General features: G+C 37.2%; 1 protein-coding gene across 1 annotated transcript in view; it reads right to left on the bottom strand.

Annotated features, from left to right (window-relative positions):
• LOC146594675 (uncharacterized) overlaps positions 1 to 26,421 on the bottom strand; it is a 41,884-nt gene that overhangs the window by 1,808 nt on the left and 13,655 nt on the right. Inside the window, exons 8-25 of the mRNA XM_085307083.1 lie at positions 25,370 to 25,403; positions 25,219 to 25,291; positions 24,054 to 24,114; positions 22,696 to 23,687; positions 21,635 to 21,782; positions 20,468 to 20,529; positions 19,196 to 19,298; positions 17,559 to 17,587; positions 17,402 to 17,465; positions 13,142 to 13,230; positions 10,460 to 11,458; positions 9,342 to 9,577; positions 7,678 to 7,833; positions 6,438 to 6,471; positions 6,076 to 6,211; positions 5,308 to 5,521; positions 2,715 to 2,898; positions 440 to 583 (exon numbers count right to left, since the gene is read on the bottom strand). Of these exons, the coding sequence (XP_085163209.1) occupies positions 440 to 583; positions 2,715 to 2,898; positions 5,308 to 5,521; positions 6,076 to 6,211; positions 6,438 to 6,471; positions 7,678 to 7,833; positions 9,342 to 9,577; positions 10,460 to 11,458; positions 13,142 to 13,230; positions 17,402 to 17,465; positions 17,559 to 17,587; positions 19,196 to 19,298; positions 20,468 to 20,529; positions 21,635 to 21,782; positions 22,696 to 23,687; positions 24,054 to 24,114; positions 25,219 to 25,291; positions 25,370 to 25,403 (3,758 nt within the window). The remainder of the gene's footprint in view (positions 1 to 439; positions 584 to 2,714; positions 2,899 to 5,307; positions 5,522 to 6,075; positions 6,212 to 6,437; positions 6,472 to 7,677; positions 7,834 to 9,341; positions 9,578 to 10,459; positions 11,459 to 13,141; positions 13,231 to 17,401; positions 17,466 to 17,558; positions 17,588 to 19,195; positions 19,299 to 20,467; positions 20,530 to 21,634; positions 21,783 to 22,695; positions 23,688 to 24,053; positions 24,115 to 25,218; positions 25,292 to 25,369; positions 25,404 to 26,421) is intronic.

Below are 26,421 nucleotides of genomic sequence, written 5' to 3'. Positions count from 1 at the left end.
AAGAAAAGCACGCAACAGGATCAGATGATGCTCTGCAACTAAAACTTTCAGACATACTGCACAACAACTACTTTCCCGGTCAATCTCAGGATACCTAGGTACCTGAGCACTRCTAGAAACCTTAAAATTCAGGATAGCAGGTCTATACAATGAAAAAAAGAACAGCAGACAGCTTAACAAATTGGGGAAAGAGTGTCTTCCTTTGTGTTGGTTTCCTACTTGCACTTGCGCTTCAGCTACATACAAGACTGATGCTGCACTCCAGAACTTTTAGAGATATAAGGAAAAACAAACAAACAAAATGGTATTTTCACGGTTAAATTACTTGATACACCAGAAGTGATCTGGCAAAAAGCAYAGAAGTTATTGCCAGGAAGATCTATCATGTTTTTAGAACAAGTATGGTGAAATCAAAATCATTAGAAATAAAATTGTCTACCTCCGAATCTTTCGCTAGTGTTCTTGTTTCTTCTTCTATTTCTTTCTGTCTCCAAAGATGGCTGTTCAAAATGCCTTCTYGTAGGGCTCTGGCACTCTTCTCTTGAGAAAGCTCTCTCTGTGTTTCATCACGCTCTTCTTCAGCCTACCATAACATATTTGAACTGCTTAAACCTTGAGAAAAATCAGAGCTAGCCACCTTTTCCCCATTTTATTCTTCTTTGCCTGTGAAAGAACTCTTCTGCATATTTTTGCTTCTACAAATTTATGATAATCCATCTTGCAAATCCGTATTTATTATCCTTTTGAAAAAAAACCTACTTTGAATGGCAATTTAGAAAAAAAAAAAATATATATATATATATATATTTTTTCCCCCCAAAGTGGTGCCAATTTCTGTTGTGGGGGCCAAACCTCAGTTCTGAGATACTCACTGGGGGTTGTGTAGATCCAGCTCTTTGCCCATTTAATTTCTTGGCTGTTTATCTATACAAGACAAAGTAGGCTGCATATTTTACACTCCTGTGAACTCAAAAGCAGCATCTAGGTGTTAAGCAGCTGAATACGTATGTTAAGGAAGGCACATTTACCTTTTAGGGTATTGTATTTCAAATTCAGTAAGAGCTGTTTTGTCTCTTCTAGGCAAGTACCATAGGCTGAAAGCAAACATCTCTTAGGTTACCACTACTGAATCATCTGATTTATGTTGCTCTGAATTTAAGTGTATTGCTGTTACTAAAGTAACTTGGAATGAGAGAACTAAAAGAAAACTTCAAATAAGTATCGATCTATGCTTCCCAAACCACCTTTCCATACCAAGCACAGAGCTGCAAACACAATTTCCATTTCTGAAAACACACATTTAGATTCCTAACTGAAGCACGTAACTAGCAGACATTCAATTTCAGCTTGGACAAAACAGTATTGTAAAAGCTTCATGCTTAATGAATCACTGCTCTGTAATGAAAACACTTTTAATAAAACTAGCATTTGTAGAAACATATGGCATACAAATTTTAAGTCAGAAACCCTACATATACTACTACAGTAGTATATATACTAATTTTAGTAGTATAAGTCAGTTTAGTATTTAAGTCAGAAATAGACATTTGCATGGTTAAAGTCAAAGATCCAAGAACATCCGTTCACCACTCTTAGCACTAACAACAGTATAAAACTAATAGACGATGTTTCCAACAGCACATCAATTCTATTGGTTTTATCCTACTCCAAGGTCCTAGGAAAGTCTGAATTTGTCATTAATAGCCTATATTCTGAAGCATTTCAGATGATTAACACATTTTCCCTCATCAAGACAGCTTCACAGTTGATCAAGATCTAGCAAAATTTCTATACAAACTGGGTTGCAAGAGATTTCAAAAGACTGAGGCACAGAAGAGGACTGATCAGCTGAACAGACTGAGAGCTAAATTAGTGAAATTCATTCTTCCATTAAATGCAGACAGACTAAAATGTGTGATGCAGACTCCTGTTCCTACAACAGCACAGTGACCATTTAAAATCACTTATCATCACTTTATTGTGTTTTTAATATTTTAACTTTAATACATTCTGCAACTTAAAGGCTTACTATGTATTAAGAATAAAGACAAGTAAGCAGCTGAGTTTAGTAAGGGCTTTTTGACACTTCATAGAACCATGACAGAAGTATTGAAATCCAGGTCAAAGCTTGGGAAAAGATCCACAAAATGCAATGTAAGAACTGAAGAATTTAACTTGGTTATAACTGATGAGAATACCACCATCTAAATCATATCAATAAGGCACTAAACTTGCATTAAAAATGAGGGTGCAGGACTTTCTTGGATTTAGTCCCCAAACTGTAAGCAACTGTGGCAACATACAGAATCTCAGGTAAATATTAACATTTGGGCCTGAAATTCAATCCACACAAGTTTAACTACAGGAGACATATAAATAATAAATTTTAATTTCCATCTGCAAATTAAGATGATATGCAAGATTAAAAAAAAAAAAAAGAAAAGAAAAAAAAAATGGTAAGACCTGGCCTGAAATACAAACAAACCTGGATCCTAAAAAAAAGAGAGAAAGAATCATGGAGTTGCAAATGAAAAACAAAGAACAGACCACTCGTGAATCAACAGTCCTCAACCATCCTCAAAATGCATGATATAGTTATTTAATGCCTCTGCCTCAAACAAGGTATCTCTTTCTTTAAGCAGATAGGAATACAACATCAATTAAAAAGAAGTAGAAAAACAAGAGACAAATGTCTAACTCAATATTTAATATACCTGTTTCAAGAGCATTCTCAGTGTTATCAACTCCATTTCTAAATTCCTTGAGTGCAGCTCAAGCTGTTGTTTCTCCTCCATCTCTTTACAATAGTGATCCTCTTTCTTTTTTAGCTGTTCTCTAGTTTTCTCATATAGCATTTCTACTCTGAGCCTCTTCTCCTCTTCTTGTTTCAAAGTAAATCTGGGATTTAACAAAGATTAATTGAGGAATAAATTCAGACAAAGAAACCTCAATCCTATTTGTGTATTCAAGTAAAGCACTGATCCAAAAAAAGTGAATATTTCACACTGTATACTTTCAGAGACAACTTAAACAATAAAAATGTTACATCCTTTCAGTTCATTTTTACTGCAATTTTTAAAAAAGAATTTTAACTTCATTCAATTCATGGTACCAGTTTCACAAGATACAGATATGATCCATTAATTTATGTACAAAATAAATCATGTACTTATAAATTTAAATAGATAAATGTACAAAAGTACACATATTTCTATACATGCACACTTCATTCAAAAGGAGACCATCTGCAGTTTGAATACACGCATTACAGTATAACCAAATCTTATATTTGGGTTCAAAATAAAAGACCATAGCTTGACATGGTGGATCATACGGGGTAAAAGACAGAATATTGCTTTCTTCTCCYGCCCCCGACTAGAACTTCTCTGCAAGTATAAATACATAGAGACATGCAATATACTGTAATTAAACATATGCGTCGCCAGATTAAAGCATTATAAACTTTTACTACAATAAATCTACATTTTATTGATATGTTGAGCATCTCCATCCAGTATATTACTGATTCACAGTGACTGCAAGTAATACTAATAAAACAGCATATCATTTATTTAAGAATTTTTAAGAGCCTTCTGTAAGGGTAAAATAAAGTGCTACCACAGAAAAAGGAAGCAGTCTGCATTTACTCAAGAATGAGGTCAGTGATTGAAAAGAGGCTTAGAAATGAAAGGTGTTTAAGCTTAATAACATAAAAACACAATTTTTTAAAACTCAGTGGATCTAAACCTAAAAAAACAATAGCAATTTAATGTTGAAGCAAATTTATAATGAAAATCTTAGGAAGATAACCTTTTACTAACTGAAACAATCAGCAATAAGCAGTTACAGTTTTTTAAGTATAGAGCTAATTCTGTTCTGGCAATTTATTTAGAAAAACATATGTAGCATATTTTTATTATTGATTGTTAGCTGGGAACTTTGATATAATAGGGGGAGTCAAATCTAGGCCAAGTTAGGACCAAATCTAATTATTCCTTTAAATGCAATTTGGGATCATGGAATAATTCAGGTTGGAAGAGACCTCACGAGGTCTCTAGACCCACTTCTTCCTCAAAGCAGGCTCAGCTCTGAGGTCAAACCAGGTTACAGACAGCTTTCTTCTGTACAGTTTGGAAGGTCTCCAAGGACAAAGAAGGCACAAGCTCCCTGGGCAACCTGTCCCACTGCTTGACTGTCCTCATCATGAAAAAGTTTTTCTGTCATATTCAGTTGGAATCCCTACTTCTCAAGGAAGGACTTGGCTTAGTCTTCCTCATAACCTCCTTGTATGTACTGGCAGTGTTGTAAGGCTACATTAGGTCCCATCAAAGCCACCTCTTCTCCAGGCTGACCCAGACAAGCTCCCTCAGCCTCTCCTCAGAGGACAAGCACTCCTGCCCCCAGCTAGCTTTGGGGCTCTCTGTTGAGCTCGCTCGCTGCTGAAAGATTAATCTTGCTCTATCATTTGGGGCCTAAAATTGGACTCTGTCCTCTAGACACAGTCCAACGTGTGCCAAGTAGGAGCAGGACAAACACTTCCCTCAGTCTACTGCCTGAACTCCTCTTCATATAGCCCAGGATGCTGCTGACCCTCTTAGCTGCCTGGGAACCCTAATGTTGCCTTATGCTCAGCTTGCTCTCTGCCCAGATCCCCAGAGACCCCAGACTCCCAGCAGAGCTGCTCCCTAGCCAGGCAGTCTCCAGCATGCACCATTGCAAGGGGATCCTCCTTCCCAGGTACGAGTCTTAGTATTTGTCCTTGCTGCATTTCATAAGGTGCCTGTTGACCATTCTAGTTTAAAATGATGTAAATAGTGTTTAAAAACACACAGTTCAGAAGCATGGGGAAATGGGCAATCCCAAATTTGACTTTCCTTCACAATCATTTTGAATAAAGAAAAAAAAGAAAAAAGAGCACTAAACTCTAGGTTGAGTTTCATTCTGTAGAGAAGCCAGAATTCCTAATATTATATGCTAACAAAACTTGCAAAGATAAGGAGACATTAAACATAATTCTTATACATCCTTATAAACCTCATTTTCCCCATACTCTATTCTCTTCTCTTGATTTTTTTATAAATAAATAAATAAATAAAAAGAGTAAAAGAAAAAATCTAGATGATTTTACATGGTGCTAGTGTCCAGGTAACTTGTTTTTCTGACATTATGTCCTTTAATGTACGACTGACTGAAAAAGAACAAACATATAAGACTAGAAAGTTTTCATCCTGTCAACTGTACCACCAGCATCTTCTGAAATGAATAGTGAAAGGATAACATATGTTATGAGAATGCAAGATTACACACTTAAGGCTTTGGATATCATTTTTCCATTCCACTTCTTGATGAGCCAATATGGATTTCAAATCTTGAGTCTCTTCTACTATTAGTTGTGACTCCTCCTTTTGACTTTCTAATTTTCTTACTTCTTTCCAGAGCGCCGTGTATCGATTTTTTTCACGTTCTATTATCTGCTCATATTCAAGAAGTATATTTTGAATTTTCAACAGACTAGCAGAACCTATTTGGAGATTAAAAAAAAATATATAGAAAGCTGCACATATACACAAATATCTTCCAATATGCAAGTTAATAATTCATAATTTGCCAAATTTTTAGTATAGCTTATTACAAATAATATATATCCATGCAAATATATTATGACAGTAGATTTTATATATACATTTTTAGTGAAGCTAATACTTTGCTAGTTGTCAATACCTATTGAGCAGCATAAATGGAAAAAGGAAGATCTGTCTTGATAACTTTTGATGACTACACTAAAAACTCAACTTGAGTTGAGTGAGTTGAGCGGCAACTTATAAACACCTACTACTCTAATTCTGACTAGAGAGAATTAAGGTATGCCTGCTAACAACACAAACAAACACCCAAAGTTAGGTGAGAGTGCTGGAGTCTGCACTTTCTGGGCACCTCTGATCATGAACAAACATTAGATCAAAACAGAAACCAAACTAAAGTACTTGGGATTGTATACAAAGAAATTATATGCTTAAAAACAAAAAGCAAAACAAAACTTATAACAGATAAAGACAAAGTTATTTGAAAACTTACCTGTATGATCTACACTCAGCTGCTCTATCAGCAACATAGCCTCTTTGTAGGCTGAAGTTGGAAATTCAACATCCTCTGCAGTTGTATCAGATGACTGAGTTAAATCAAGGTCARTGACATCCATTTGTATGCTGATCTACAAACAATACAGTATTTTCTGTATACAATAGTACAGAACTATAGATTATTAYAAGTGCAAAAATGATTTGTTCTCTCATCCACTGCCCAGAGATTTGGCTCAAATATGATTAACTTGCACACAAGCAGTAATTTGTGCATGTGGTAAACTGCTATACAAATGCTGTTCTCATTTCAATGGCTAACAGCTGATATATTTAATTGAGAAAGTTATTTTACAGTACCTTGTTCTTTTCACTCCCTCTTTTTGCTGCAGGTCTAGAAAACAGAAATAGATTTTGGTATTAGAAWGCTTATATTGCGTTATGAATAATATCTAAAATTCCTCTGAAAACTTAATTTCATAAGTGAATTCAGCTATATCTAACAAAATTCTTCTATTAAGTTTTAGTTTAAAATTGAAAAAACCTTATCTGTACTATGACTAGTAGAAGGCTACTTTAATCACAAAATATTAAGCAAAATATTAAGTCAAAAAGCTGACTGATCAATGTAGCTTTTTTATGCAACTATTCCAATTATCTTCATATGGAAGACCTACTGAGTTCACTGCTCTATCTGAGGTAGTTTTATGCAAGCAAAACAGAGTGAGTTTTTTAAAAATTGACTCTTCAGGGAAATCTGCTCTTCAGCAATAAGTACCTGCCTTTAACCTGTGTTCACAAGCTCTAGCCTGTTTTTCCTTCTTGTCACTTCACGCATCTTACATGCTTCATACAAAACAATGCTAAGTCAGAGATCCCTGAGCTAGTTCCAAGAAAAATGTTCTTTATATTGTACGTCCAGTGCATTATAGAGATACAAATGCAAATTCCTAAGAGTATACAGCTATCTTAGAATTGCATTATGAAAGGGCTAGTTAACCATCCCTCTTCGTCTTAGTACAGACATGAGGTGTAAAGAAAAAGAGAAAAAAAAATTGAGAAGCCTGCAATGAAAAACATTTGCATTTTCATGCATCTCGTGCATTTCCCCCGCTTTTTAAATAGGAAATATACATGTATTTACACAGGTACAAATATATAAATATGTGTGTGTGTATATATGTATATATACACATGCACACATACACACGTGCATATTCTGGTAACATAGCGTGCATTTCCTTCGCTTTTTAAATAGGGAATATACATGTATTTACACAGGTGCAAATATATAAATATGTGTGTGTGTATATATGTATATATACACATGCACACATACACACGTGCATATTCTGGTAACATAGCAATTGTGCGCATCCAACCTTATCGTTAACTTGACTTGTATGTTCAAAGCATACTAAGCAAAAAGGAAGCATTTTGAAACACAAATGGCATCAGATAATATTGCCACATGAAATAAATAGTATCATTGTATTAGGTTTACACCTTAGGTTTACAAAACTTCTACCTTTAGTTTTCAGGTCAATTTTTATTATTAAGTTTTATTTCTAATACTCCTTATATTCAGTATATTCAGTACCTTCCTTCATCTTGAGATGTTTCACTGAAAGTGCTATCATCCAATACTTGAAAATGAATCCCACTGGAAGAACTCATCTGCTGATTAGCCTTCTGCTTTGAAGTCTGTTTTTTACTCCCATTTTTCTTTGCACCTTTTGCATTCAGGGCAGATATACTACATTAAACGGGAAGAAAAAAAATMATTAGTTGAGTACCTTTAAATACTTCAGATGATGCTCAGAAACTACTTAGAAAAATGTCTGTGATAAAACAGGCTTGACTCCAAAGATGCTGAAAGATAACYAGGTATTTAAACTCCTTCTTCTAGAAATAAGGGGGAAAGGTGGAATCTGATATAGACTCAGGTAAGCTCGAACACATACCCCACCCTTATTAGAAGAAGTGTATGGAACAGAGATTCAACCTGAAGGAAAGACAGGAAAAATACCACTGCCTGGAGTTATGTAAAAGTATCTTCAAATATCTCTCATGGAGATTCACTAAATCAAATCTCCCTTGTGATTGSCAGTCCACCTTCTGCCTGAGAGACATCCACTTTGCAAGTGGCCTGGAGTCATCCAGAGCAATCAAGAGAAGAGACAAAACACAGGTTTTCATTAGTGAGACTTTGCTCAGCTGGTGGTCTTCCTGCACAACAAGATTATCATCTCATCTTTCAGAATTGAGAAAAATTAGTCCAAGGAGCATTTGGAAATATTGTATAAACATTGTCTGACCAAAAAAAAACCCCAAAAGTAAGCCAACACTTCCCTCCTCTTTATATAGACAATTATGTTTGCAGAGGTTGTGGAGGTACTTCTCTACTTCAAGACTCTTGTCTTGAAGAGACAAGAGACTCTTCACAGAGACTCTTGTCTGTCTCCCTCAGGAGCACACTTGGCTTGAACTATTAGGTCTGACTGTCAGGGCCCAAGCCATGAAAAAGCAGCAGACTCCAATGAATATTCTCACTTAAGTCCCATACACTGTGCATCAAATATAGGCCTAAATGTTTGGCTGAATTAGAGCCAGTATACTCAGGATTATGGACTTGAGTTCCACAAAAGTTCAATTTATTGTGAGGCAATTCTAAACACCATTAATACATTATTTCAAGACATTGCTAATGAGTTTTCTCAAGGAGAATTTTGATATTGGCAAAAAAAAAAGGCAAAAAGAAAGCAAGCCTTGTGGTATCTTCTGCTCACACACATGAAATGAAACCGTCTGGTCACATACACGAAATCAGGCAATTCGGCAGGCACTGTCCATCTGTGCCTTCTTCAAACCTTTAGGATTAATCTGACAAAGAGGATCTGAACTTAATGAAAAAGAAAACATCAATTGCATGGAGATCACTAAAGTCACCTAGAAAAAGGAGAAAGCAAAGTAAACTGCAAGCCCCTACGTCTTTTTTCAGGGCAGCCATTTCTTATGAAAACAGTTGATTTTTCTTGTCTCTGTCTTTGAAGACATCTTTACCTTCAGTATTGCAAATGAGAGCAACAAGTTTGAGTGCCTATTATGAACTTAGTCCTTCCTTAAAAACAGTATTTTCTTAAATGTTTGAGAAGCAGTGGACTACTCAGTAGGGCCTTCTGTATTGCTACTTCAGAGTACAAAGGYTAAAAAAAAGATAATTAGTTTTACAAATAAGAATTAGAGATTATTTTATTAGCTTACCTTTTCAATGGCATTTCAATTAATTTTGATCTCTTCTTGGATGAGAAAACCTTTTTGTGTTTTTCTTCCATTTCTTCATTCTCTGTTCTAAGATAGTCACTRTTCTTTAGAGGAAGCCTTTGTTTCATTTGCTGACTAGTAACATTGCCAGGCAGTATGTTTAATTTCCCAAGATCTTCTTGATTTGCCACCATCTCATTTTTGAAACATCTTTGCTTTCTTTTTTCCTCTTCAACCTACAGAAAGAGAAGTTAAKCTTTATATATTTCTCCTTGTTTCCTAACAATTAGACATTAAGAGGGAAATACCATACTCAGAATTGAGTAATTCAGTCTTTACTTATCAAGCCATGTAATGTGAATTGAAACATTTCCATTTTAGAGAGGTATTTTCATAAAATTATACTACAAAATATATAGAGTCAATGAAAGTACTTGGAATTTACTCATGATTAAAAATATATGATGAAAAACCATAGCCCTCAGAAAGGGAGTAATAGTATAGCTTGAACATGAAGAATGGAAAAGTAAAGGCATTACTGATGGACAGAAAGTTATAAGGAATGCCCAGTGTTAGTTGTAAAAATAGAGGAGATAAGAGTCAAAGTGTGTTGGACTGTTACTTCCTTAATGGAGAACAAAACAAAACAATAAAAGCAGTAAAACATCAAAAAATCCACAAGCAAAAATGGTTTCACAGCAAACAGGAATTTCAATGAAGGGCAACGAAGGCACACCATGCACAAATCATAGCAAATGCAGAGATTAGTCAAGACCCTGTTCAGAAGCTATTTTCATTCATTGAATCAGAATTAGAACTAGTGTTATTGTATGCATTTCTTTTTATGGCAATGAAYTGATAACTACTTACACTGGAACTGAATGCCATCTGTTGTTAAACTAGAATAATATATTCTAGATTTTCTCAGAACCTTCTAATTACATAATGGGAAAGAGGACAGCTCTCCACAGCGCTCTCTATGTATATGTAATGTACTTTCATTGAACCAAAAAACAATTTGCACAAAGCACCTTTTCTTAATGATGAATAGCTAAAGTGAACAGGACCATTGGTAAGGAGAAAGACTAAGGAATGAGGAGTAGCAGGTGAACTTCTACCTCTTTTTGCAGCTGTACCTTCTCTTTCTCCAAAGCCAGGAATACTATTTGCAGCATTCCCACCTTACTCTTAAATCTTTCCAGATCATGTTCTAGTTCTTCATCCAGATTCCTTTTCAGTATGCCACAAGATTGCTGAGCATTTTCAAAAAGACATTCAATTTCTGTTTCTGCTATTTTATGATTGTTGATAAGGTAGTCTCTGAGAACATCATCATTACAACAGGAGTCTTTTCCAAATTCCCCTTCTGTTACAAAACAAAGTGTATTTTCAGCATTTGTAGCAACAGGTCTTGTCTTACGAAAAATATTAGAAGCATCATCCAAAATGTTTGTTTTTAAGTAATGTCTCAGAGAGTATTCAGGACTTCCTTCTACATTTCTACTACTTCCATTCTCATTCTCTTCCATCTCCACAGTAGATATTTGCTTGCCCTCTCCCTTCACTATAGGTATTTCCATATTATCTGTATTATTACTGCAGTCTTCTTCATCTCTACTGCAGGTATCTTCCACATTTGTATTTAAGTTATTTTGATCAGAAAGGACACCAGGACTTGGAATTATCACTTCCATTTTGGGCTGTTTTAGGCCTAGCACAAGTTTCATATCTCCAAATTCACGTTTGCTTTCTATTTTATTATTTGATTCTGTCATATGAGGTGAAACTACATGAAAACTCTTCAATTCTTCACTGAAGTCATCTTCTGACATTTCTCCCACATGGTAAGCAATTTTATCAGTTTCATTAACTTCACCAAATATCTGCTTCAGCTCCGCTGTAATGTTTTTAAAATTTGTTTTCAATTCCCTTTTCTCATTTTCAACCCATATTCTTTCATATCTTTCTTCCCAAAGTTTTGGATTTAACTGCTTGTCAGTACTGTGCAATTCCTCATTTTGTGCTAGGGCTTCCTTATGTGAAATTTCTGCTTTGTCAGTCTGATTTTCATGTGTTGCTTTCTCTATCAAGTTGGTAGTTTCTAAAGCATATTTATCCTTAAGTAAGCAGGTACAGACAAAAAGATTACCAAGAGAAAGGAAGTTACAGTTAATCTAAGTAATTTATGTTGCAAGCTCATCATATTCAACTATACAAAAGAAATTTGAAGGCAATTGTTTATATCCAAACAAGAGAAAGTAAATTAAAGCTTCACTGAACCATCATTTTCTTAAAAATAAAAACAAAAAAACTTAGAGAAAACAGTATTCCTTGAATTAGATTTGTCTGGACATCAGGGTTACTTCTACCGTTTAGACTGCCTGCTCTCTGCAACTCCTGGCATTTGTCACTGTGAGGACTTGATTTATTCATGTTTCACTGCTATAATACAATTATTCTTTGCATTTGCTTAAGTTTTCCTGCTCACCTTTCTCCATTGCTCTCTACTGTCTGGCATTATACTGGTCCTGGACAGTTGAGCTAATACAGCATGAATAACCTTGAACTTTTTACAGTCCTCCAAAGGAGAACTGGCTGTTAAGATTAGTTTTTCACCTGACATTCAAAAGCTTAAACTCCATTCCAAGCTCCAAAGAAAAGCATTCATTTGGTAAATTTGTCCCTTCCTTCTCCCATTACAAAAATCAGAAGCCCRAGCTTCTCAAAATCATATCAGGCTTCACCCACACCCACAAGCTCTTCTCTCCAGTCTCCTTACTTTTCTAACCCCACACTCCGTGGCTCAATGGTTCTGGCTGCTCATATCCTCTGTCACTATCCCCATAAAGTGCTCCCTCTGYATGTGCCTCCCCAGCTAAAACTCCCTTTTGAAATAGAGCCTGCAGTCCTGCTGTTCCAAAGGGATAAGATCTCCTAATTCCTTACTCTCCTTTCTGGTTAGCCAGGCCATTTTCTCCCTTCACATTTTAGCTTCACAATAATTCATCCTTTTGCAACAGTAAGTGGCATCTCAGCTAGTCACGGCCCCTTTCAGCCTCTCCTTCTCCAATTTCTTTGCCCAACTGTCACCACTTTCCAATAGACCTAAGTGCTGTGCTGCATCTGTTAAAATCAAGCACATCCCTCCTCCCTGGTGCCTGGGTATAGGGCAGAAATCACTCGCTTCGCTGTCCATTCAGGTGTTACAGAAGACTCCAAACACTCACTGGTGACCTTCCCTCTACCCAGACCTGTATGCCTAGTACAAACAGAAGGCCTGCCTCAGACCCAGGGGATGTGACATCTTGAAAATAATCTTCCTCAACATTTAATTTGGCTAAAGGAGGGTATATTTTGGAGGTAGAGAAAGCATCCAGTTAGTCACCAAATTTCAAGTTTTTGTTTGACCTCTCCTCATACAAACAGGAAGGCCTAGAGTGCTTTATCTGAAAGATCACAGATGGACAAATCCCCCAGACAAACACTCGAACGTGCAATTTGCATAGAAAATAAAATATACTCAACTGTGCTGTTTCTCAGCATCACACACTTAAAGAAAAACATTGGTCAAAATTTAGGCAAATCACCTGGAAATAGAACAATATAATGGCATGTATCCATCATAATAGCAGGCATTTTATACAATCATAGGAAGACTGCAGCCAAATTGGCTGCAGATTATAATACAATTTTCATCTCTAAGACTCTTCCTTTGGCATTGTTCATTGACTGGTAAGTTTTCTTCTGCCTTAATGCTTAAAAAATTCAAACTCTAATCTAAAATATTTGCTTTTACGTACCTGCTTCCCATAGTTTTCAATAGGATCCTTGATGTCTTCCTCTTTTTCAGCTGAGGACAACACATGAAAGGTAGGTTCTGAGTACTCACCTACAGTGAAAACCACATTTTTTAATAGGAAATATGAGCTAATACAGTTTATTTATGGCTAGAGTGCATTCTGAATCATCATATTTATGAGAAAGCCTTAACACAGACTAATATATCCCCCTAAACTCATGAAATTCTAAAATCTACCTCTCTATTACATAGTGTTAGATAAAAATATACATATATATAAAGCACACAACGTTAGCATAGTCACCCTGTATGCCATACAGTAACTAGCTACACTGCTCCAGCAATTTTCATTTCTTTCTCTCTTGTGCACAGAAAATCATGAACAAGATCACATGCTTGAAATCTTCAAGACCCTAGATCTACTCATGTATAAAAACCAAAATTGTTTCTAGAAAAGAATCCAGACTCAGTACTTCACGAAACAGCCATCAGTAAAAATACTGCCTCATCTGCTGCAGAAGAGGAGGAATGTACACTGKATCAAAGAGGGTTTGGGGAAATGTAAGAAACAGCCCATAGTCAAGACATTTAATTTGTACCTTGGAAAAATGGATTTTACACTTTTCACTCAAATTCCTATGTAATATTGGACAGGTTACAAACTTCTCAGAAGCAGTCATTCAGTCTGGGCTCCCTATTTGAGGGAAACACTTTGAAACTCTGAAGGTCCACTTTCAGATGTGATGTACAGTCCCAGCTATGACTTAGATGCAGTAACTCATTGTTATTGTGTGGAAGAACACAGAACTATCAAGTACCCCAAAAGAAACAAAGTCCCAGTAGCTCAAATGCGGCTCCTAAAACAATCACTCTGTACTCCCCTTCCTACTCAAAAATTGTGCAGTTGCCACACCACAGCCCTTCTGTATGTACATACAGCTTCAATGGTAAAGAGGGACACARTCAGTCATCCTTCCTACAGGGAAAATAAGACAGGGAGAATGAATGCAGAAGAGCTGCAGGGCTTTTCCTGAAAAAGATGGCACAACATGGACTGAATGAGCTATTCCAGTAACCTGCATCTGCCTGAAAGCTAGATACAAGTTGTCTTACCAGCACCCAAAGACTTGTACAGGCCCTCTAAATATGCAGTTCTCATACTATATTCAAAACATATAGGTGCCTTAATGTTTTGGATTGTTTCAGACACCAGACACTTCAGAATTAGGTGCTACATCATCATGATTAGAAGAAACCCAATCTCCTACTCAGTCTTGCCCTTTATGACTGATGATAAAGTTTTCAACAGCAGTGTGGGAGTCTGGAATCTCAGTCTTCAGATAGATTGTATGAGCTTTGGAGCCTATATGCTTGTTTGTTTTCCATGGGTTTAAGCAATGTTGAAAAGTCTGTACTATAGGCACAGAACAAGGAGAAAGCCATGGAAAGATGAAAGGCTACGATGGTCTGTCTGCAAAATTCCAGTTTTCACAGTCTTGGTAATTTTAAACCTCTAGAAAAATAATTCATAAGCATAACCTAAGAAAGTATCTCTTCTTTCAGATTTTGCAGGCAAAAATTCTCCTCTAGGAGCACTGATTCCAGAGTCTGTGATTTCTGCATCATTGTCTGCTATCAACATTAGGAGAGAGGTTTGACTGCCCATTGACAAGACTTTTTCACTTCTAGTGCAACTTCTAACTAAAACACTGGTACAACCCCCAGTCTGAAGATTCTGAAGAGAATGTAATTTGAAAAATGTACATCAAAAATTCATACAGTCAATCAAATTTCATCATTATTTCCAGTCATGTATTATTAGCATATATTTTTATTATTGGATACTTGCAGTGGTGTTAGATGAGTCCTACTCGTGCCAAATGCACACAAATACCCATAGAAATTCCAGTGCATCCAGAAACTGTGAATCCCCCACCTTTCACTCTGCTTGCTCTGTAGCAAGTACTCCCCCAAAAAAGGGACCTTTAGTGTTTTATCTAAATATCCTTCACCTTTTCTTTCTCTTGTAAGATTTCCTCCTCCTGAATTGCCTTACATAAGGATTTTTTGCAGATTACAGACCAAACCAGCTAGTCTTCCTTACAGAGAACATCTGAACACAAACACTTGATCTTGATCCAAAAACACATTCTGAAAAGAGTATTATTATGAGTCAGTAACAAAGGCAGCAGAACAGAAAGTTTCATCTTTCTCATTTTTCATTTAAGCTTGCAAGATGCTGTACATGTTTATGGAATAAACTTTTGAAGAGTGGCACTCAACCCTTTTGGGCCTATAAATATCTGTGCTAGGAAAATCATGATACTTTGCTAAAGCAATATAAACTGCTTAAGTCCAAATAGAAAAGTTTGAGAAAAATTTTCACATGCACTTCTTAACGTCTGATCTTCAAGATAACACATGAGGGAAAAACAGTACAACTTATGAATAAAAACACACATGAAAAATAGACAGCTGATATGAAATGAGCTATGACAATACCATCTTTTCTTCCTGTGTTTGCAGTACTGTAAAGTGCTGGTCCATTACTGGAGCTCCATTTCATACTACTCCGGTAATACAGATTAGAAACAAATCTCATGTTCTCATTAAGCAACTTTCATAACTCTTTATGCTTCTGACAGAACACATCATCATTGCAAAACAAGAAGAGAAAGGTTCCTGTTGCTTACTTATTGTGAATGCACACACACACCTTCTGGAGAGAAGCTTAACCTCTCTCAGCACCAAGAGGAACAGTACATTTTTTCTAAATGAGAAGGATGAAGAATAACTTGAAACTATTTGTATATCATACTCGCAAGTTACAATCATTTTCTAGACTCTTTCAAATTACCTTACTTATTTAATTCTTATATCTGAGTTCATCTCTGGTTTATATTTTCAAAATCTGATTGTCACAGTAAAAAATCTATAGCCTGAATGGGGAATTGTTCTTACCAATGTGTATAAGTACCTGAAGGGAGGGTGTCAAGGGGCAGGGAGAACCTCTTTTTCAGTTGTCCCATGTGACAGGACAAGAGGCAATGGGCAGAAACTGAACCACAGGAAGTTCCGCGTGAATGTGAGGAGCAATTTATTCACTGTGAGAGTGACAGAGCACTGGCACAGGTTGCCCTGAGAGGTTGTGGAGATATTCAAGGCCCGCCTGGATGCAACCCTGTCTGACATGCTCTAGGTGACCCTGCTTGAGCAGGGAGGTTGGACTAGATGATCTTCAGAGGTCCCTTCCAACCTTACTGATTCTATGATTCTATGAATTGTTTCTCATCTGATTAACAAATACCAAATATACGTTAAAACAAAGACATTACACAGAGAACCATTAATGTCACATAGCTGGCGTACTATACATTAGAGAGGAGACAACAGCTTTACTTTTAAGCTTCGTTTCCAAAGTAAAGAGAACTTCTGAAAACACACTGGCATCCTGTCATTTTCTTCCACTCTGCCTTTCTTCCCAGCTTCCTTCCCCTAACTCTGAACCTGCCAGCCAGATTCAAACTAACACAGTAGGAGAGGGCTTCAGAGGAATGTACTCAATAACATATGTTGTAAAACAACTGGCAGATTACCAGAGGAAAGTGAGTCACATAAACACTCCTGTGAAGAGCAGCTACAGCATGAGCCCAACAATCTACCCCTTCTGTCTCACCAGTTGCTCCTGGACAGCTTCGCTAGTACACCCACAATGCACACTCCTTATTGCTCCTCTGGAAACCAGTAAACTCAAGAAGAGCACTAGGAATATCAGAAAAGGTGTTTTGARAAACTGGAAGAAAAGCAAACTCGAGGACTGTCTGAAGAGAGAAGGTGAGAACAGATGAGCTGGAGCAAGCCTACTTCATGGAAGGTGTTTACAATGGTGAATGGCAGACTAGAGGACAGAGCACACACAGTATAGAGGTTTCAGTGGTTCCTCTGCTCATGAAACACCTTGCTAGAGTCACTGATTTAATGTTAGGAAAGAATCAGCGAGTACGATGTATCTGTTCGTAAAGAACACAACACCAGAAAATTAGGAATTGTGTTCATATTTAAATGTATTGTTCTACAAAATCCAATAAAACAGCAACCAAAATATGACAAAAAGAATGATACAGTATTTTCAATATCCTCCGCAACACCCAAAACAAATTCCTCCAAAAGATCCGCAAAACATACAARCCATGCTTAATTCAGTGCTGCTATCTGAAAAAATTATGAAGCTCATCTTGGTAACATGTTAGGTGAACATTACCTGATTTTTGCYTTCCTCTTTTAGGAGAGGTTTCATTTGTTTCTAAAATTGATTCAGAGATCTGCTGTGAAAGACATAATCCAATGAATACAAATAAAAACAAATTCAAAAGTAACTCCATACTATAACAACAGGACAAATAGTCTGAAATATTTACCTGGGGTTCACTGTGTTGTTCTGAAAAGCCTGGAGATGAAGATTGTTTAGAAAAACATGTTATTTAATGCGATTTATTTTCTACTATGTAACATCAGTAGTTTCTACAATCAAGTGTTAATTGAAATATTACTTCACTGAAAAATACTAACATTCAACTAAATTATCATGCAGCACTTGTATTAGTATACAGAAAATGTACAATGTGTATTTATATTCCTATCATGCACTTTGGATTAAAAAAAGAAAAAAAAAAAAAACAAGAAACCTCCCCAAACCCACCACCACCACCAGAAAACAGAGCACTAGAACAATTTGTGTGAAGCAGTAAGGTCACACTCATTAACAGAGTAAGAATAAAACCCTTAGTCCTTTTAGAAAGCAAGATTCTGCTCCCCAAAGGGACTACTTCAAAAGCCAAAGCTGGTCTGCTGTRATGAATGATCACAAAGCAGTACAACAGTACTATGACTGTGATTATTGTGCAAGTGTATGAACATTGGTGAGTACTTTCCTTTCCATTGACCGGACAGCAAAAGGCAGCTTATATGGTACTAATACAGGGGTCACTGGTTTCACCATTCAAAGAAATAATATCAAGCTGGTTCTGAACAGGTAATTCTGATTTAGCTTTCAGGGAAACAGCAAAAGCAAACACTGTTTGGTTGTAATATCCACTTACAGCTTAATTCCAAGTAACAGTTTTTAAATTTTTTGTCCAACATTGAATCATTCTCACACCCACATAACCTACTGGCCTGCCTGTATTTCTTAGAGCCTGTGCTTTAGTCATCTCATAGTTTCTGGATCCTCTTATGAAAGAGGTATGAAAAATTTTACTAAGAAACACAAATATTAGTATTATCAAAACAAAATAAAACAAAAAGTATTTGATTTCAGCAACTTGGTGATTCAGTAGCATGGAAATATCTGAGGAAGATTACCATCATCATCTTTACTAGTTTTTCACTCTACTTTCACACTTATCTTAGCACTAGCCTACAGACTTCCATGACAACTCTACAAGCTAATTTTAAGCTCCTAGGTACCTGGAAAATTTTGCTTCTAGCCTAATGGGACAAAACTGAGTGGGTTTTTTTTAGCTATATAGAAGTATCCATATTCCAAACAGGAGTGACAAATCACTCTTTAAAGGAGAAATCCCTCAGAAGAAAGTACTACCCTAACAGCAAAACTTTCTTGCCTTCCTGTTAAACAGATGCTTACAAAGCAGCAGGCAGAAACTCTATCTTAGCAGCAAAAACTGAAGCAGCAGCAATTGTTACATAATTTTAGCCTCCAGGCAAAGTACAGCAGAAATTTATACAAACTTCAGAAAAAAAAGTCTGACCAAACCGTAGCTTTCCTCTTCTGTCACAGCGGTATGAAGTTCCTTATTATCAATGTTCAAAACAGCTCAATTCTAAACCATGCACACTTTTACCACTCTAAGCAACGTGTATAATGCATGCAGGCCAATCTCCTTAGCTAATCAAATAAGGCAGCAAATGCTATCCTAACTGGAGTTAATTAACRATTACCAAGCACTTGTCCACTGCTATTGAGCACCCCTACAGGCTAATGGCACTTCTAATTAATACTCTGATAAATGTTTAGTTCATTTAAGCAGGAAATTACCATTGTCTTGCTCCCTTGAAATACTCTGCAAGCATGTTCCACGTCTGTCTGCAGATAGAAGCAGCACACTGCCCGACAGATTTCTCAGACTTTCAGAATCAGGCTGTCCAATTAAAAACAATATAAAAGCTGATGCAAACTCATTTTCCACTCTTTTCCAAGAAAAAAACCTCAGGTTAAGTCAACATGCATCACATGCAAAAAAAAAAAAGTGTAAATAAGGCTAATAAAAGCTGTGGTAAGGACATTTCAATACACAGTATACTGGAAAAGTAGGGATATTCTCAGGTCTTCATTTAAAAAATCTTAACGCAGATGTTAATCATCTAAACTATCTTAATTTGTCATCTTGATAAACCTAGACAAACTGGACATCCACAGAAAAAAAGTTAAGATGGCAAATCAAGAAAACAAAAATGTGKTTTTTGAATTAAATTGAAGCTCTACCATGACACAACATTTGCACTTAAGCTGCACTTGAGGTTCAAATTTTAGCTTACAGTCACTGGGCGTGTATCCTGTATGGGTGAATAAACCCACAACTACACTGGAAATGAAAAGCAAGGGTAATTTTGGATGAACATAGACTAAGTCAAAGATTACAAGGACTAACGCTACCTTAAAAATTTTATCTTTTTAAATTTTTAAAGGGGAAGGGCGAAGAAAAAAGATCAATTCATTTTTCCCACAAGGAAAGACAAAGGATTAGTTAAGACCCTGCTCATTTTCTTCTAGCCAACTTCAACAGAGAGAAAAAACTAAAAGAAGACAAACACACAGAGTGTACTAGGTATCTCTGTGGAACATGGCTTTCAAAAAATGCCTTAGTACATCCACAAAATATAGAGAGCATCTACACAGAAGAAAGTAAACACTGACATTGTAGACCCTACTTACAATCACTTACAACTGATTGGATCAATATAATAGAGTGGTCTATGGGAAAGAGAATAAAAATCCTCACTCAGACAACCTTTTAAAGTTTCAGGATATTTTAACTAACTGGAAATTTAACCACTTCAATGTTACACTAGAAATCACACTCAAAGGCCAGTTGCCGTCACCCCTGCGACATTAGCGCACCCGAGCTAGTCACAGGGCTCACTGAACAGCTTGCACAGAGCAGAAGCTGCTCAAGTTCACAGGAACAAACGGATGGCGGAAGCAGCCCAGGAGGGAAGTGAGCCTCATCACTGCTCGGGCCCACGTCCAAAGCGAGATCCCGAGCGATTCCCCCCACTGGGACCCCACTGCGCCCCTCACTGAAAGCACCTCCGAATCCCAGGGAGAGTCGCTCTCTTCCTCCTGCTCCACTCCTGCTGCCGATGTAACACCTACAAAGGAAGCAAGAAAAGACGCACCGTGAGTCCTCCTTTCATTCTGCTGCTCTCCTCCAGCCAAGCCTTGCAGCCAAGAGACGGATAATGGTTCAACTACAGAGGGAAAAGCAGTGTAATGAAAGGGTATCTTCACCACCAGTCACTTCATGGTGTTATCACCACTTCTTGTTGAAGGTAAGTCTCAGTCTCACCAGATTACTTGGCCAGAGTAGGATATCTTCACTGTTTTGTTTTAAGCTATCCCATTCTGTAAAACAGATTCAAGAATCACTCAGAAGGAGATAGGCACACAAAAAAAGCAGGAAATAGCCCCAGGGTACAGAAGCACCCACACTAGAAGAGGGGAATTGTTAGTTCCAGCCTAGGCTCTGATTCTTACGCTTTGCCAAATTCTACACTGAGGGTAAAATGTGTAAAGACAGAAAAGCACATACATATACACTATCTTGAATACAGCAGCTTTAGCTATACATTCTGTGTGGCATTTCATCTGCTCCACATGCTTTGGTAACACACACTYGATCAAGCTATTTTCAGGAGACAGGCAACGAAAATGGTGGTTTCTGTTCCTGCTGTTGGATCTGAGGTGAGTACCGAATTGCTCAACTTTGGCAAGGCCCAGGCACTCACAAGTGTTAAAGACATTCTATATTTTAAACTCGAACAAGCTGAGGGACTGCATTGGGATTGTTTCCTCTCAGCTTTACTCAAAAGTCTTGGCTGAAGGCTCAGAAAGAACAATCACAGCAGCTTTTGAACCTGACAATACAGTCCGKAGGGCAGTTATTATTATCACACCTAAGATACTACAATCTCTCTCTCTCCTTGATCAACTACTCTTGCTCAGCATCTTACAGAATAATGTAGCAACAAAAGCAAGGATGGCCCCTCATTCATAGATCATGATTTGGAATCCAGTATCAGTTTCAGATCTCCAAGAACTAAAGGAAAGGAACAAAAGCTACTTTCTTTCTCCTAATTGGAATTTGCAGGCCAGTGGAAAATTAGGTAATACTTCAGAAGTTGATCAACATTTTAATTCATCTGCTGYGTGCAAATACCACAGAGAGATGACTGGGATCAATATTTATTAACTTACTTTTCAGAYTAGCATGGTCTTCCAAAGCATTCTGGACTTGAAGGCTGTCATTACAAACAAGATTTTTCACATCCTCAACACTTGCACCTTGCAGGTCCTCTTCACCATTGTCTTCCTTCTCCTTTTCTTCCTCTTCAGATGATTCTTTCTAAAAAAGATTGATCAAAACAGATACACAATCAACACTTTGCAAAATACATTTTTTTGTGCAAGAAAACAAGGGAAATGGAACTTTGGTGTCCAGCTCATGGGTGGCAAAGGTGGCCTTGAGGGGGACAGTCAGGTGCCCCACCACCCAGGGCCCAAAGCTGCACAAGATACCACCTGGCCAGCTCCAACCCTCCTTAAGCTCACAGAATGCTGCCTTGGGGGGGCAGTCACAGCATCTGGGGACAGTGGGGTGCCCAGGGAGGGTCAAAGGGTGTTAGTGGGGTCTCCAGGGCAGGTATTGCAGTTCTGCCTGTCATTCTTCCATAGAAATGTATTTGAGTAGACGGCAATACCTAACATTGCAAATATCCTTCTCCATGTCTCAGACAYCCACCTGCCCAGAAGCATCTCCTGGGAAAAGTCTAGCTTGACCTACATTACAATATTCAGGAGCACACTCTCCTTGTCTCCCTACTTTGCTCCAGAGGAAACTACCAGCTCCCTCACACCCAAAAAAATCTGAGTCAAAACTCCTTTTGCTTCCTCACTTTCACCCTTTGTACTACAGATTTTACCAGATTGCAGTAATTCTTCACTGATATTTTAGAAAAGTTTCATTGATTCCAGAAAAAAAGTCTACTGTCTATTCTTTTTCCCCTAATACCACTGTAAACACATATGAAAAAAACTAAACATTACCTGATATTACTCTTAAATGCAGAAACTGTAGAAACTGCTTTGGCTGGAAGTATGTTTTTAATGAGACATTTTCTAATATCAAAAAAACATGATCCAAAGATGGATATATGTGAAGAAGAAGTATTAGCATAAGTCAAGTTTACCACCTGTTTCTTACCTATATTACACCCCTAAAAAATACCCTTGTGATTGAATTATTCCTGTATACTTACTTTGGTGCTTAAGGAAAATGCTGATCTTAGTTCTTCTTCACAGCTATTTAAGCAAAAGCTTTCACTTGCTTGCTCCAGTGCTACATAGACTTTATCTACTTCTTCACGTTGCTCCTCTTCAGCATCTTCAGCATCCATGCATCCAATAACCAAAGGGTTCCGCCTTTGATTTTCAAGCTGTGGGTTTTCTGCTTCTGAACAAGAATTATTACCACTTTCATAGCCATCACCAAAGCTTGACTTTTTTTCTTTTAGACCACAGCTGTCTGAGAGAAGCAAAGCTGTCTCTTTTTTCCAGTCTGCCATTTCAGTGTCTGCAAAACAGGAGTCAGTATTTCTGTGAAAATCTTCCTGAATCACACATTTTATTTTCCAGCTTTCCTCTCTATCTTGCAAATTACTCAGATTTTGAAAAACAAGTTCTTTTGGTACTGACTTGTAAGTTATCTCATTATTTATTATTTGGGGAGACAGAGCCATAACATTTTCTTGTAACTTTTCATAACATCCAGCTATAAAAGACACAGGAGTGTCAGATTCCTCCATTTTCTCATCAAGTTCTTTACATATTTTATGATCATCACAGACATTTCCCATTCCACACTGAGCTTCCCCTTCATATTTAGCACTACCAAAATACCCCAATTCCTGATTTATTTTCCCCTTAGCTTCCATTTTTTCCCTTTGCTCCTCCTCCACTATGTCATTAGACTGAGTTTCTTCTTCATCTTCCAGATCTTCCTTCTCTTTTTCATCTTCAGTAAGATCTTCTTCCTCATCCTCTTCATAATCTTCAACATCACCACCATCATCATTTTCATCTTCTTCCTCCTCTTCCTCCAATTCTTCTCCCTCCAGATTGCTTGCATCTGAAACATCTTGATTCAGTTCTTCATACTCTCCTTTGCTAAGGTTTGTGTCTGATGGTGTTACTTGTTTGAGGTTTTCCTTTGGTGACTTAGGACTTTCAATTCTAGAACCATCACCATCTTCTTAAAGCATGAGGAAAGGAAAAATATATGTGAACAAACAAAAGGAGTTATACAAATGATACTAGGCATGTTACCTGCTTAAAGCACAGGAGAGGAGTCATCTGGGAATGTCTGGAAAAGGAGTCAGGTGAGGGATGGGCAGGATGGGGGAAGGACTCGACCAGGGACAAAGGCTTAGGAGGGTATTCTATATCTTCATCTTCATAATCTGACTTATTTTTCTCTGAAATGACTACATGCTCTTTCTTCAAAATGCTACTTTTCTCATATACTATACCCAAAAAAACAAAACAAAAAACAAAACCACAACACTTAGCATGTCTACGTTTGTGCAGTATATCATATAATATTTTCCAAATAGCTTACTATTTTTCCTCAGCTGTTGGGAAGCATTCATTAGCAGCGTCAAGTTTGGCTTCTGTGGCTTCTGTAAATAAAATAACTTTAAGTAGAATTATTTATTATTTATTTTAAAAAGGAAAATAACAAATCATTTGTTTGCATTAAATCTTGAACTGTAAATATGAGAAGGCTGTTCTTTTGTTTCCAAATTGTTTCTAAAACTATGTCTATATGCATCACAATCCTATAAAATCTGTTTTTGAATTAGTATTTGTAATAGTTAATTAAAATTCAACCATGTTTAGGACTGCATTTGCAGAATGCTTTCTTTTAAATGTGTGTGCAAGCAACCCAAGTAATTGTTAAACTGTTAAATTCCCTAGACTTCCTAGAAGTTTCAACATTATGTTAGAAAAATGGATCATTTCCATTTTAACCACTAAAAAAAAAAAGAAAGAAAAGAAATCATCTTAAAATTACAGCATGGGTTCTACCATCACACTCAGTTTCTTCATCACAGCATAATCCCAATGCAACAGATCTCCCCTATGGGAAAAGCTGATAAACCTTCAACATATCAGTAAAAAGGGTGGGTGAGAGAGAGAACAAGCATGCTAAAAAGAATACCATAACACATGCAGTGTAAAACAACATGCAAGCACAAAATGCTAATATATACCAAAAAGACCTGCTTTAGCAACTCCCCACCCTGAGCACTCTTGAGACACCTGACAAAGAGGAAAGGAGAGCCAGAGGATGAAGCATTTCAGCAGATTTTGAACAACAAATGCCTTTCTTCCATATCAGTCGGAATTCAAAGAATTCTATCACCAATGTTACTGGAAACAAAGAGCAAGGTCTGCAGCACAAAAGAATAGGTAATCTAGGAGCCGATCAGCTTTTATGATCTAGAAATCTGACTCAGATGAACCAGAAGGAATAAAACAATGTGGATGTTCCTTTCAGTGTCACCTACTGCTCTTTTGCCCCCAACCACAAGACTGCTGCAGGCTCTGCCACAGCTACAAGTCCTTGAGGAGAAAGCTCAGAGGAGCAGAAAGGGTGGCAGACAGGAGACTGCTTTGCAGGAGAAAACCCTGCCTGGAAACACAGTTTTGCTCAATCYCAGAGAAAACTTGCCTTCAAATCAGTCATTTCAAGGGAAATTTTTCCCATAAAGGCACTATACCTTGGGAGTAAAATCAAGTTCTTCTTCTTCAGAAGTATGCCAAGTGTCATCAGTATCTTCTTTTTCAGAACTTCTTAAAAAGAAAGTAAAGTAAGTACTGTCTCTTTCAAACCTTTCTTCAGGTAAGTGTTAGGTATTGTTCCACGCTCACCTTATCGAGTCTCCATGCGAGAAGTCATCTATCACTGTTCAAATATTAATTAACATGATTAATTGTTAGCATGCCAAATCTTCTAATTTCAACAATACATTCAAACATTTAACATGAACAAATCTACAAGTCATACTAGAGTGAAACCTGAGATAGTTAAACAACACAAGCCAAAGAATGAAAATATTTCTCAAACCACTGATTTTTCAAATCATAATAAATAAATAAAATAAATAAAAAATAACCCTACCAATTATATTTCCTCTAGGCTCTTATACCTACAAGTTTAGGAAACATTTCAAAAATAAAAAAATAGCATAGTATGAATATGCTATGTTAGCAGACAGTTATCAAATGGAGGTGGTTTAACATTACAAGAAGTAAATGAACCACTGCAGTATTCATATTACACATACCTGAGTACGCATCACAYGCAGAGATTTTATTATTTTAAAAATTATGTGCTTTAATTGCCATATACTACACTGTATTCACTTTTCTACCCAGTTATAGATTATTCTGAAAATATCAAGAAAAGTCGAAAGGCATAATCAAGAACTGAAGGCTATCCTTACGTAGGGGAACCACCAGCACTTCTACACACTGTACCAAAGAGGGGGACTGAGCAGACAAGAGAGACATAACCATGCCATGCTCTACTATGCTCCAAGCTTTCAGCAATGGGATAAAGGTAACTTGCACACAGAGTCATAGGATAATTCATGTCAGAACTGACATCACGAGGTCTCTAGGCTCACCTCTCCTCCACAGATCACTCAACTACGAGGTCAGACAAGGCTGCTCAGGGCTTTATCCAATATGGTCTTGGAAGCCTCCTCCAAGGATGGAGGCTGAAAAACATTTCTGCTGGATTGTTCTTATAGCAATGAAGCTTCTTCTTACATCCGTTAGAACCTCTCTTGTTTTGATTTACACCTGTGGCCCTCAGATGCCATGCAAGACCAGGAAGTGCCTGGCTTCATGCACTCATAACCTCCTCATATGTACTGGCAGACTGCTGCTAGGTCCCACCTACTCTCCAGGCTGACCCA

The sequence above is a fragment of the Rhea americana genome, unplaced genomic scaffold, assembly GCF_003343005.1.
Source record: "Rhea americana isolate MKP2758 unplaced genomic scaffold, rheAme1 scaffold_252, whole genome shotgun sequence".
NCBI lineage: Eukaryota > Metazoa > Chordata > Aves > Rheiformes > Rheidae > Rhea > Rhea americana.
The sequence above is the reverse complement of the archived record's forward strand: the minus strand, read 5'-3'. Positions and strand labels throughout refer to the sequence as shown.